This window comes from Peromyscus leucopus, chromosome 12 (assembly GCF_004664715.2).
Source record: "Peromyscus leucopus breed LL Stock chromosome 12, UCI_PerLeu_2.1, whole genome shotgun sequence".
Lineage (NCBI taxonomy): Eukaryota > Metazoa > Chordata > Mammalia > Rodentia > Cricetidae > Peromyscus > Peromyscus leucopus.
This window is the reverse complement of record NC_051073.1, coordinates 6114031-6128167: the sequence shown is the minus strand read 5'-3', so window position 1 is coordinate 6128167 and position 14137 is coordinate 6114031. Positions and strand designations below refer to the sequence as shown.

The following is a 14137-nucleotide window of genomic DNA, read 5'->3' as shown; positions in this document are numbered from 1 at the left end:
GATGAGTTGCATCTATAAATTTGCATGTGTTGACTCATAATTGCAACCCTGGAAGGAAACCAACTAATAGTTGTGAATGGTCTTTTTGATATGCTGTTATATTCAAATCCTTATGTTCTGTTAAGAATTTTTGCATCTACATTCATCAAGAATATTGGTCTATAGTTGCTGTGTCCTTTGATAAGAGGGAAATACTGGCCTCATAGAATAATTTTGGGAGGGCCTCCTCTCAACTCCGTGGAATAGTTTTGAGAAGAACTGGTGGTTTTCCTTTTAAACCATAACTCCCTTCTCTTTATGGGGAGGTTCTCTGATGGATGATCCTGGGAGATTCCTAGCCCAGAGAATTCCGTAACGCTTCCTTCTTTCACATTCTGAATTTTCTTTTCCCACCTTCAGCTCCAAACAAACCCCTTACCACGAAACTGAGGCCCAAGCACTGGTCATGAGTCAGAAAAGCAGAGTCCGAGGATGCAGATTCTTAGCGTCTTCAGGGGAAGTAAGAGACATAAAGTGAGGAAGTCTTTCCCCTGGTAAGAGCTCAGCTGGCCCCCTTTGCTCCCTTCCATAAGCTTCTGGAACCTACGGACACGGGGAGTCAGCAGGCTCACGTCCCTGATCCCTCCCTTTAGGGTTTATACTTTTGCTGTAGAACCAGAGGCACAGGTGGGTCTATTCCACTCAGGACCAGAGGAGCTGAAGTCTCCTCCATGATGAGGTAAGGTGAGGTAAGGCGAGAATTAGGTACTGACATATGTGATTGTGATTTAAATAGCGCTGAAACTTGAAGCTGTTCCAGAAAAAACGCCAAAGTGGCCAGTAAACTCAGTCTTTTCATTAAAATCCACAAAAGCCACAGAAAGGCTATATCATTGGCTAGATTCCCAGGCCACCCAAACAGGCTGGGAGGTGGGGAAAAAACCCCGCCCAAGCCCAAGGAGGGTAGAGTTGCCTCTGAGGACTTCTGGTCAACTTCCGAAACCGCAGAGAACCAGGCCATTTCTTCCAAGGATTCAAGAGGCAAGCTGTGATTCTTTAGCCTTACACCCTAGCCTGGGCATCAGGATTGGGGTCCGGGTGCGAATCTTGGAGAAGCACGAACACTAGAGGAAGAACCCAAAGATCTTAAGCCAGGGGAAAGGACATAGCTCTCGGGCCGGCTGGATTTCGCATTAAGCGAAACCTTCGCCTCCAGAGCCCGGAGTGGGGTGTCCTCTCGGAGGGGGCTAGGCAGCCCCTGTCCGTCATCCCTGAGCAGCTTCGAGGAAGGGTGTTTCACCATGGCTGAGGCCGAGGAGCCCAAGGAGGTCGCGGAGGTTGCTCCGGGTCCCCAGGGACAACCTGAAGGTGCGAGGATTGAGGGACCAGGAGAATCTGGGACTGCAGACCTGGAGGGGCGGGAGGCGAGCAAGGGAGCTGCAGAGGCGCCCAGGGACCAGGGGGCGGGCGCAGAGGCGACTGCCTCGGGGAAGGAAGAAGGAGGCTGTGGGCAGGACGGAGGGATCGGGGAAGCGCAGGCGCAGGACCCGCCGACTGGCCGGGGAACCGAGACTCCCAGCAGAGCGCAGGGTGAAGCCGAGGCTGCAGAGCGCGACCCCGAGGGCGCCGGGGTCCTGCAGGGAGCGGAGGAGGAGCCGGGCGCCCAGCAGGTGCTAGAGCCGAGCCCCGGGCTAGGCGCGCAGGGTGAGGTCCCCGAGGTCCCTGGGGACGATCGCCAGGAGCCAGAGGACCCCACAACCTCAGAGGCGCGGGAAGAGGTAGAGTCTAGCCTGGAAGTGCAGGGAGGAAGTGCACCAGGGTTGCAGATCAATACAGAAGCCCAGGGACCTGCAGGGGACAGCATGGACGCAGAAGCACCCGCAGGAGAGGCACACGGGTCAGAGGGTGAGTCCCAGGGTGGAGGGGAAAGCAGTCCTCAGCCCCAGGCTGAGGCGACTGAGGTCGCAGCCGCAGAGATCGGAGGACACGACCCCGGGGAGCTGGCGGGAACTCCAGCCGCAGATGCCGCCGGGGAAGAGGGAGCCTTGGGAAAAGACGGGTCGGTAGAAGCAGCTACAGGGGAGGCGAGGGTAGACGATGGCGAGAATGGGAAGCAGGGCGGGTTCCAGGAAGAGACCGGGGAGGAGGAAGCGAGGCCAGAACCGGGGTTGGAGGGACGCTGTGAGGAGGGCATCCAGGAGAAGCCCCCCGACGGCAGCCCCGATGAAGAGGAGGCCAAATCCACCACCGGGCACGCGGAGTCCCAGGCGGAGCTCAGCAACCACCTCGCTGAGGAGCCCAGCGCCCAGGGCGGAGAAGAATTGGAGCGAGTGAATGGCCGCAGGGAGAACGGCCCGGCATCCGAGGTGGAGGACCCAGGACAGGAGCACGACATCACCCTCTTTGTCAAGGTAAATCTCGCGTCCCCAGGCCCAGGAGTACACTGTCATTCTAATCTAGGCGGGCGGCGCAGAAGCTAAACTGTGCACAAGCTTCCATCCACCGGCCGGAAGGGACCCCTAAGGATGCTAGCTAGGGTTGTGGATGCAACTCAGCGGTAGAGCATTCCTAGCATGTGCCACTTTCCATCCCCAACACCGCAATGGTCTGCGGCGTGCGCCTGCAGTGTAAGGTCTGGGACTCAGGGTTTTGGGGGTGGAAGTGTCTGGAAGTCAGGTCTAAGGGTGCTACTAGTGACTCCCCACCGTCCCTCGTCCTGAACATCCTAACTGGCTCTTCTAGTCCCAAGGTTATTAAAGAATTAGGAGGAAAACAAAAGGTGATCCGCCTTGTTGGTCTTCAAAGGATTTCTGCCAAAGGAGCCTTTAATCCCCGAAGTGAAAAAATGTGAGCAGGTAGGTTCAGGGGAAGAATTCTCAGACTTAACTCCCAGAGGCCCAACATTTTCAGTGGCAGAGCACATAATGTGTGTTCGGGAGCGGGGGACAGTGGAAAGTCTCTTATGTGCTGTCTCGTTTATTGAACACTCTAAGATGGACTTGAACATCACTCTCTGTGTAGATTTCGAGCCTTTACTCAGGAAGAAAACCACGATTTCGTTTTTTTGAAAGAGCCCGTAGACACACGAGGAGGAAGTTTTGAGTGTAAACAGGCATTTTATTTTATTTTTTTTAACAAGGCTTCAGAAAAAAAAATGGACAAAGTCCAGCAGTGGCTCACACCAAAAGCTTTGTTTAAAAAAAAAACAAAACAAAAAACCCAAAAAAACCAAACAATAAAAAACAAAGTTCTTCCTGGGACCTTTGGTCAGACCCCAGGAAGCTGGAGATAATAAGATGAAGAATGTGTTCCTTGTAGAACCCTAATCCTTCAGAAATACTTTCAAGCTTGTAGGAGCCACTTAGCTCTAAACCTCCTTGGCTGAGATTTTAATAAGTAAAAAGAAAAATGTTCCCAGGAGATCAACGTCAGGATTTAACCAAGTGTCTGGATGGCTAGGATCTGCGGTGTTTCCAGACAGTGAGGCTGTTTCCCATGCCCCGCACTGTTTTAAAGACCCAGGAGAGTGGGGAAAGTGATGGGGTCCAACACGTGAAGGCCCAGCCCCAGGCTGGCCCTGTAGGGACTGGAGTGCAGGAGCTGGGTGGTTACAGTCCGGGGGAAATTCTCCATCGTTCTGGTCACATGGCTGTGTGATTCCAGCCAGCCTGCTTGGGTTGCAGTTTCGAAGTGAATGGCAGCTCTGCCTGGGTCCTCTGCTTCACTGCTCCACAGACATAAGCTACACATGGCCTGGTCTCCACCCCCTTTCTCTCCGGCCTTCCCTTAGCATGTGGGTCTCATGCCAGCTGTAGGAAAGCACTACGCACCAGGGGAGAACCATATTCCAGCCTTGAAAATGGGCACATACTTCTGCCAGAGTGGAGTCTCCCCAGGATGGCGCTGACCTTGCCTCCACTGGGTTGTCAGCTGCACGCAGGAGGTTCCCTGTGGTCCTCATGTCCTCTGTGCCCTTGGCCTTTCCCTGGACAGATCAAATGCATCATTACATCTCCAATGCAGAGGCAGGGGTGGAAGTGATGAGGCTTTGGATGAGGAACTGGCCAGTGGGTCTGGACCGAATCCTGGCGTTGTCACTTTCTTGATTCTCGCTGTTTAATTTCACAACATCACGGTACCTAGCCTCGGAGGTTACTATGCAGTCTGGGAAACAGATCACGTAAAGCCCTTGGAGTTGTGCAAGGCTCTGCACTAGCATGGTGTCAGTGAGTGTGCTCACCTCGCCTTTGCCCTTGGAGTTGTGCAAGGCTCTCCACTAGCATGGTGTCAGTGAGTGTGCTCACCTCGCCTTTGCCCTTGGAGTTGTGCAAGGCTCTGCACTAGCATGGTGTCAGTGAGTGTGCTCACCGCCGCCTTTGCCCTTGGAGTTGTGCAAGGCTCTGCACTAGCATGGTGTCAGTGAGTGTGCTCACCCCGCCTTTGCCCCCTTCCCTCCCTCCAGCTTTCCTCACTAGGGTGCGTTCCGCTCCTGCCGTTTTCAAAGGGAAACCCCCTCTAGGTATTGAATTTTCCTTTGCTATGGATTAGAGTGTTATGAACACTCAAACGATGTATCTTTGTGGGTATTGTGGTTGGTGTGGGCAAAGGTCAGGGTTGCACTGAAGGTGGGTAGGTGTACATAGGATGTGGGCTGGCTGACTCCAGACTCCCTGTTTGTCTTTACTCTTCTTTAAGAAAACAAAGAGATCACTCAGGCGGTGGTGGCACACATCTTTAGTCCCAGCACTTGGGAGGCAGAGCCAGGCGGATCTCTCTGAGTTCGAGGCTAGCCTGGGCTACAGAGCAAGATCTAGGACAGGCACCAAAACTACACAGAGAAACCCTGTCTCTAAAAAAAAAAAAAAAAAAAAAAAAAAAAAAAAAGAAAGAAAAGAAAAGAAAAACAAATAGATCTCCCAACAGTGAGGGCGGATAGCTTCTGAGGGTCACTTAAGACCTGCCTCATGTTGATAAGGCGCCTTGGTTTCTGCTGATCCTACTAATCATTCTCTCTGGAAAAACAAAGAAAGAACAAAGGCACCCAAAGGAAGGACAGCAGAGACCTTTGGTTCAAGATGTCTTCTGGATTGTCACATTGTATTGGGAAAACGCTGAAACTAGGTTAGAATTACATTTTGTTACCAACTCGGGCTTATCTAAAGTTCTTCCGGGCCTCCTTGCAGATGGACTCTGTAGTCCACAGTGACAGGCTGACCAGCTTTGGCAGTGTGTAAAGGCACATGCTCATGGTGGTTCTCCTGGGCCCAGCTGACCTGTAGAGATGCTCTTTGAAGTCTGGCATTCAGCTACAGCAGTATCCTTCCCAACATTGCACTTGGCCTGCATTCTGCCCACAACCTTTCCCTTTTACTGTTTTTCTTATTTTTCAACAAAGAAATATATTAGCGATACCACTTTATATATTATATGAAATTTTATTTAAATAGAATTGATTATAATATACACTAGAAGGGGTCCTAATGACATGGACTAGTGATAACCATAGCCTGAAGTCAGCCTATGATTTTGGCCAGCTGGTAGACTGTATTGCTCACCATTATGAGAGTTACCATGTTAATACCTTGTCATTTACTCTGTGAGTATACAAGAATGTATTCTTGTAAAGGAGCTACGGCCATGGGCATCATGTCAAGGCAGATTCCCTTGAGTTTTGTGTATCAAAGTAATGGCTAATCATTAATTGTTAATCTTTTTTTTCTTCCCTTAAAGAAGAGTTAACTACGTCACCAAGTTATAGGGTGATCCCCAAATATATTTAGTGTGAGAGATGTTTTTCTTTTTTACTCAGGACTAGGAAAGAACTTCAGGGGAGCACATGCTGGTGGGTCAGCAATGAAGAAACTACATACCCACAGTAGTTTAACAGCCAAGGAAGGCTGGTTCACAGCAGGGTTTCTTCAAACCCAGCTCGTGTTCTCTGAAGCAGGGTTAGGGATAGGGGACTCTGAGATAAGGCTTTTCTGACAAATTTTACATGATGTAAAAATCCTCCATGAAAGTGGATGACCCTGGGCCAGAGTCTAAGCGTTCTCAAGTTGTATTTTCCACAACTCACATTCAACTAGAACACACAAGTATAACTGAGTCTGTGGATTTGTCTGGATCATCAGATCTGGATTTAAAAAAAAAAAAAAGGTGAAACTGAAATCTGATGAAAGTAAAGTAAAACTCAAGGAAGATGTAGCTTCTGGCTATGTGGTCAGAAGTGCGGAAAAATAAATAAGCTAATTAAAAGGCTGCCACACACGGCAACACTACATGGCTGGCCAGGACTGTGCCGGGACCTGCTTCTTAAAGACTACTGGTCAACCAGTAGGCTGTTGCTCCCTGTGAACATTCGGCAGAGAACATGTTGAGACCTGTTCTGTGGAGCTTGGTCTCTAGGGAACCTCCAGGGGAGATGTTATTTTCTCAACAATGTGAGTATTATGTGTTCTGAAGGGAAATGAGCAACACAGCACCCCTACAACTTCAGTCTTCTCACTCAGGGGTTTCTGATTTTCTTCTAAAACTGCTTTGAAAATGGCAGTGTGGCTTAGCAGTGTGGTTTTGCTACCCCACTACACTGGACACACTGCGGTGGGGTGGAGGAGATGGGTAGCGACACCCTTCACTAATCTGAATGAGATGGGGCCTACTGGATTCGACCCTCCAACCTGGCCCTGCAATGGGCTCCTCATTCAGTCCCTCATTCGGTGAGGGTAGGTGAGTGCTCAGGTTTTGATGGTTTCAAGGTGACTAACAGTGAGAAGCAAGGTCTGTACACAATCCTAGGTCCCCACAATCCCAGCCCAGTGTCCCTTGGAAGAAGAATAAGGCTGTATTCCCTCTGAGGACATCTTGGCCGCAGGGCTATGGATGCTGGGACTTGGGGTTGAGGATTCTGTTTTTCTGCCCTGCCCTGTGCACACTGCTCCTGTCACTGAGCCTTATGGGAGCAGTTGTGTCTCTCGCCCTTCTGCACAAGCCCCTCCTCCTCGATTGAGGTCTCCTAGGGCCCAGATTTCACACAGCCAGCCTTCCTCGTGAGGCATGCTCAGCTGCTCTATCTCAGGGAGCATCTGAAACAATCAAGACACAATGCACTAGATCCTTTAAGTGTCCCACCCTTGCATTTTAGATACATAGATGTGACCTAAGAATTGAAGGACCCTGAAAAAGCCCAGATTCTGGTCAGTGTTTGGGGGTCAGGTGATATGCAGGGTTTCAGGATAGTCTGTTAACTCAGGATACACAAAGTACTGTATTTGGACACTGGGTTAGCATCAGAGAGCACATTGGTGCATGTTTTAGATGCTATAAAAAAAAAAAAAAAAAAAAAAAAAAAAAAAAAAAAGACCTGAAGTTGCCGTAATAGGATACTGGATGCTGTGTTATTTATAAAGCGTAGATGTTCATTTGGCTCATGGTTCTGGAGGATGGGATAAGGAGCATGGTGTTTGTTTCTGGATGGCTGTGTCATGACATGTCAGGGGTGGCACTGGATGGGGCAACAGGTCTAGCTAAGGTCTCTTTCTGCTTTACCAATGTTGTCGTGAGTACCTCACCCTCACGACCTCATAACCCTAACCATCTCCTAAAGATCCCACCCCCAAATATACCAACATGCGAATCTGGAGACCAAATTCCAGCACTCAAACTTTGGGGGTCACATTGATACTGGAGCAAAAAAGCAAGACCAGGAAGGTTCTCTCCGAGCTTATGATGGTGCATGGAGGAGGGGATACTTAGCAAAGCTGTGTGCTGTGCAGACGGAACAGCTCTGCTGGCCTGGAAGCTGAGGTGAAAGACCCAGGAGCTTTTGCTTTCCTCTCTCGGCTCTCAGCACATCATGCAGCACAGGATGGCACCCAGTGGATGCTGGTGTGAGGGGAAGGAGGCTTGAGGATGGTGGGTGAGGTGCAGGCATGCAGAGTACCAGGACCTGAAGACACAGCTGTCCCTACTACAGAGCTACCTAATTAGTTATGTTTGGCGAGACACCATCATTTGCTCTCCACAGATAACAGGAGCCCTGATAATCTCCAGTGCAAACCCTTCAAGGTTTTCTAAAGTGGCTGGCCTAGATTTGAGCAGCTGCACCTGGCCAGCAAAGCTTTTCTTGCCAGCAGAGCTAACCCGTGGTGACTGACGCTGAGAAGGGGCACCAGGAGTAACGTGCTGGGGGCTCACATGCAGTTACAGGGGGCAAAAGCAGCTTCCTTTTCTTCTCATACAGGGAATAGGAGGCAGCAGTGGGCAGTGCCAGCAGGAGCAGGGCCTGATGCTCCGCGTCCCTTCTCCCTTTGCTGTGGGCAGACGGCCTCTTCCACCTGCATCAGACCTTCAGAGAGGTCTCAGCCTTCTCCTCAGGCCCACTCCTTATTCCTTTGACCTGGAAGTGGATTTCCCCTGTGTCCCGCTGGCTAGAACTGACATTATAGCCCCTTCTCCTCCAGCCCTTTCCCAGGCACAGGGCGGTGAGGCGGCAAGTTGGTTCCGTATCTGCACATCTGAAACCTAAGACTAGCTATTCACTTCTACGTGGCTGAAAGTATCGAAAGAAGAGTATTTTGGGACCATGAGAAGAGGTGAATTGAGGTTTCATCAGAACCCATAAAGGGTTTCAGAGCCAGCTGTGATTATCCCCAAATGACCTGTTTATGACTGCTTTTACTCAGTGACATCAGAGTTGAACAGTTGTGACCGAGACTCTGTATACTTCAAAGTCTAAAGTATTTGCTGTTGGATTCCTTAAGAAAATGTTTGTTGGTCTGTAGGAACACCAGCTCTCGGTTGGTGCCTGAGGCAGACATGTTTTCATCTGCACAAAGCTGGGGTTTGGTTCAGATGGAGAAAAGGAACCAGACTGTGGAGAATAAAGGACCCAAAGGTTCTACCAGAGTGAGCAGGAAATGTATAGGACACTAAGCATCGTAGGTAGTATGAGAAATGCGTTTTCTGTACAAAGTCCATAGTTTTGATTTCAATAAGGTCAAAATAAAACACAGATTAAATATGTTCATATGCAAATCACAACAGGAGGTGTGTGTAGTTTACATGGCTCTTCTGTGAAATGTGCTCTACATTTTTTTTGAAAAGATAAAAATTGGCAAAAGGAAAAACATGAACATAAAACATATAATATAATGAAAAGTGAGTCCTCTTCCATCTCTGGGTATGAGCTTTCCAGCCTTTCTCCCTAGAGATAACCATTAAAGTTCTTCCCAGAGACAACTGTGCATACCAAACGTGTATGCAAATCCCCTCAGTGGATTGGCTATTAATTGCTTTGTAGAGTTATGCCAAGACTTAGAATCCTTCAGCTTTAAACAATGACGCTCAGAATTACTCGGGCACAGGAATTTTGGAGCAGCTTGGATGTGCTGTCAGGATACTGGCTAGCGGGGAAGGATTGAAGGAAGCAGAGAACCCCCTTCTAGATGGCTGACTCACTTGCTTCCTGGTGGGAGGTTCAGCTCTTCACCACGTGGGACACCGTGGTGCGGTGTTCATGTCTTCCAGCCCGCCCTGTGGCTGTCCCTAGAACAGGAATCCAAGGGGAATCCGAGATAAAGCCATAATGCCCTCTCTGGTTTCATTTCAAAGGTTACACAGTGTTGTGGCTGAGGCTGTACCTCAGCTAGTGGACTATCTGCCTGGCATGCTCAAAGCCTGGGTCTGATCCCTAGCACCACATAAATTGGGTCTAGGAGGTGGAGGCAGAGAATAGAAGTTCAAAGTCATCCTCCACTATATACCAAGCATGAGTCCCGATGGGCACATACAAGATGCTGTCTCAAAAACCGAAGTGTGACATCTATGTTGTTTTGCTAGAGTTACCAAGCCCATCCTTCAGAGAGTGGTGCCAAGCGCCACCTTTTAAAGGGAAAGTCAAAGAATTTGTGGACACATGTTACAAACACCAATTCTAGTTCTCTTGTCTCTTACAGAAACAGGGCAACAGAAATACATTGCTCGCTTTGCGCTTTGTTTCAATATGTTAACGTTTCTTAGAAACCGTCCTTTATGTTTGTTAAAAACATCTTCGTAGTCTCATGGTGGATGTTCTCTATGATGATCCTGCACGCATGTGTAGGTGTTTTTCTTTCTTGATACACTAACCAGCACTGCGCTGAACGTCCTTCCGGTCAGGCAACAGTACCCGGAAGTTAAGTTGTTAGGCATGGCGTTGCTGGGAGAAAAGGTGTGCATGCCTAGACCGTGATAACCTTTGCTCATTTTCCTCCTCAAAGATGAGTTACGTGAAGTTCTCTGACGTCCCGTCGGTACTCAGCTTTCCCCACGACCTTCCCCACTCCGATCGTTATCAAACGCTTTGAGTCCTAAAGGTGGAAAATGATGGTGTTGTCGTTGAAGTCAGGTTTCTGTTTATGATGCCGCCGGGGAAGGCTGAATCTCCCGCCTCCTGCTTCCTGTGGCCGAGTGTGTAGGTCCTTTGTCTGATTTTCGAACAGGCCTTGGTCTTATTCTTTTCTCCTGGAGGAATCGATGTCTGTCTTCCTATGTGCTCCGCTTACTTTCATGGGAATGTGTGGACTGTGGACAGGGGTGACCTGATCTCACCGTCATTTCTTGTCATCGGATGCTTGGGAATCAGTGTAGGCTACTCCGGCCTGGACGTCTCTTACTTCATTTGCTGCAATATTTAAGTACTCTTTGGTGCGTTATACTCCGTAACTTCTTAAATGCCTAGGGGTTCCCACTTCCATCCTTGATTTCTCCATTTGGTTCTAATTAGCACCTAATTAGAATATTGGACAAGCAGAGGGGTGGGACTGGGGTGATACCCGGAGCCACCCTGCCGAGTGCTTGATGCTTATGCTTTGCTCTCTTTTTTGGGACACGGGATCCAGCAGCCCAGCAGGGAGAAGTTCACTGTGCCTCTTTACCAGTGTCCTGGGCCTTGTCTCTGGCAGGACCCCTATTGCATCTCAAGCCACAGTAGGATGAGGGGAGGAAATAAGGGGTCAGAGCAGGGTGACCGCTGTTCCCATCCCGGAGTTGAGGCACACACAGTACTCTGATGTGAATCTGGAGTAATGGGCAAGGTACTGGTTACATCACAGCCATCAGGGGTGTGGGAGCTTCCTGGAACAAAGGCGTGCTTGGTCTGGATATGCAGAAAATTAACACTGTTTCTGGTGCCTTTGGTGTCAGGACCTTGGAGGCCAGTTCAAAGAAACCTGGGAAGATGTGATCTTCCCCCCAACTTTGTTTTCTTTGTTTGAGCGCCAAGCTGAAGGCCTCCTATGCTGTTCCCATGAATAATCAGACTGGATGAAGTCTTAGGTTGCACTCAAGGGCTTCTCGGCAATCATTTGATTCTCCGAGCAGAATTCAACACTTAAGAAAGCTCAAAGGCAGCAGCAATCAGATCTGAGGGGCCAGTCTTTGTTCATTGACATTTTAACCAATATATTACGACTCTGAGTTGTAAGCAGTAGCCATGATGGGAGATTTGCTGCAGATCGTGGGGGCTGCTAAGGTGAGAGCTGTGTATGTAGCTCTTCCCATCACTGGATGTGAGAACACAAATCCACCGCTCTTAGACATTGCTCAAGTTTTCTGGTGTGTTCAAGTTAGTCAAGGGCTGAGTCTGTGAACTCTTGTAGTGTGGTGGATTAAATATGACTCATTACCTGCCTTTTTCTTTTAGGCTACCAGCCAGCTCCCAAATCACGACACAGAGACTTATTAGTTTTGAATGCTCGGCCTAGCTTGGGCTTGTTTCTGGCTAACTCTTTTAACTTAAACTAACCTGTTTTCTTTATCTACCTCTTGCTTTAGACTTTTTACCTTTGAAGGCTTTTTACTTTTTTCCTTCTGTGTATCTGACTTTCACTGCTTCTCGAGTCTGGTTGGCTGGCGGCTGCCTGGCTCCTGGCCCCGGGTGTCTCCCTCATTCTCTCCTTCTCTCATTCTTTTTCTACAGAGCCTAGATTTCTCTGACTTTTTCTCTCTGCCCGCCAGCCCCGCCTATCCTTTCTCTGCCTAGCTATTGGCTGTTCAGCTTTTTATTAGACCAATCAGGTGCCTTAGGCAGCAACACATATTTTCATAATTAAACAAATGAAGCATAAAGAAAAACAGGGCTGAGAGAGCTCAGATAAGAGCACGACTGCTTCAGATCTGATTCAATTCCAGAACCAATGTGGCACAACATCTGATGAGATCTGCCCCTCTGTATACATAATAAATAAATAAATTAAAAAAAGAAAAGAAATGTAACACATCCTCGCCTAGTTAAATATTCCACAACATGACTCTATTCCGCGGTGTGTTGGCCACTGAGAAGTAGGAATTGGTTTACCTCCCTCTGAATCTGACTGGACCCTTTTAACCCACATGGTGACTGGTAGAATATGATGCCTACAATGCTGTCGTTGGCAGTCCAGGTCCAGCCTGGATGTTTTGTTTTTGTTTTTGTTTTTTTGGCTTCTTAAAGGAATTGAAACAAATGCTCAAACAGATTGCAAAAGTAGCCATGAAACTATTACAGTGGACTACATGAGTGAGGGTACGCAAGGGCCATGATTATTGTTGGGGCTCCCTTTTTTGGGGTTCAAGACGATCAAGAGTTTGGTTGCTAAGGGGTGTATCATGGGCGGCTCTCTATTTTGATTGATGATCTTAGATTATGTAAACCTTTGCCCACTGTCCCTTCCCATGATGCATCTGATGTCCATACTCTGCACATCCAACTATGCATAAGCATAAGATAAATAAACATGAGGCAAATAGGAGACTCTCCTAAAAGTTTGCCCAGATGACACAGTTTGTCTTATATACACACCAGTCTAGGCCAGGTTGGCCCAGTGTCTGTAGTTCCCATGTTTGTTTTAGGATGTTTTGAATAGAAAGGGGGCATTATCAAGGAGCTGCCAAGGGGGGAGCAACTTACTTTCATTGTGAAAGCCAGATATACATGTAGCTCAGTGCAGGTGTAGATCAGTTCAGGCGGGGTCCTCGGTTGCTAAGGGGTTGCTAGGCACATTGTTCACAGAGAGGTATGTGCATTATGTGCAGGTAAGGGTCTAAGGCTGCCAGATGCATTATTAGGAGGTGGATGTGTGCACAGCCCAAACCAAGGGTAGCCCCAGGTTGCCGTATCTGACTATCTCAGGGCTAGCTGCTTTTTTACTGTTCGAAAGTTGCATCACTTCTGCCCATCCTGTATTCCTGAGGTCACCACACTGGAGAGGCCCCCTTCAGGCAGTCCACTTGACGGTCCCAGCTGAACTCAGCCTTACAGCTACGTCCACGGGGCACTGAGCACCGTGTGGAGCTGCATCATCTTTCCCACAAGTCGTCCATGCACCCACCCGTTGCCTGCTGAGCGACTGTGTCAGTGCCTGGTTGGGTGCAAATGTCACTTGGACAGCTGCGTCTAAACCACCTAACAGGGCTAGGGAGAAGACTCAGAGAGTAAGAAAGCACTTGCTGTGCGAAGCTGGAAACCGGAGCTGGATGTCTGGATCCCACCAGGCGGCAGGAGAGAACTCCAGAGGAACCGTCTCCAGACTTCCGCGTGCATGTGTGCAGTGCATACACAAGTACTAGTTCTAAACTATCAGGAGATACAGCAAAACAATCACTTTAGACTCCTAATTCTAGGATACTTCGTCACGTGGCAGTTGGTGATGGGTACGTGTAAGCTCACGTCTTCTCTAGGCTGGTCAAATATGAGCAGATGAAGAAGGCCGGGCCCAGATGGGAGGGCTGGCGTGGGCAGGGGCAGTGGTGGGGCGGTGTGCAGAGGGGGAGGCCACAGTCAGCCTTTCTATTTGGTCTCTGCATATTTTCCCCTTGGAGTCAGCCTAGGGATTGAAACACCCTGTCACTCAAGAACTTATAGCAGAGGGTGTGTAACAGCGGGCTGCATTATGAAGCAGGCTTTCAGAACAAGGTGTTCCTTTGTTGAAATAATTCCTTGTGAGAATTTTACAAGGAAATAAGCTTTTCATCTCCATGTAAAAGCTCTGGCTGGTATTGGGCCATATTATTAACTAAGGATTAAAAATAGCCCTGCGTTTTCCGAGCTTAATTCATATAAGGAAAAGAAAATGTCAAGGGACATTTCATTTGTTCGTTTGCTTTTCATGGCTTGGTTTTACTTGCTGTGACAAGGAACCCC

The 14137-nt window shown here is 48.8% G+C and overlaps 1 protein-coding gene across 1 annotated transcript in view; it reads left to right on the top strand.

Moving 5' to 3' along the window:
- Positions 1-709: 709 nt before the first annotated feature.
- Positions 710-14137, top strand: part of Clic6 (chloride intracellular channel 6) — a 42175-nt gene continuing 28747 nt past the window's right edge. The window contains exon 1 of the mRNA XM_028877066.2: positions 710-2390. Coding sequence (XP_028732899.1) covers positions 1281-2390 — 1110 coding nt within the window. The 5' untranslated portion in view covers positions 710-1280. The remainder of the gene's footprint in view (positions 2391-14137) is intronic.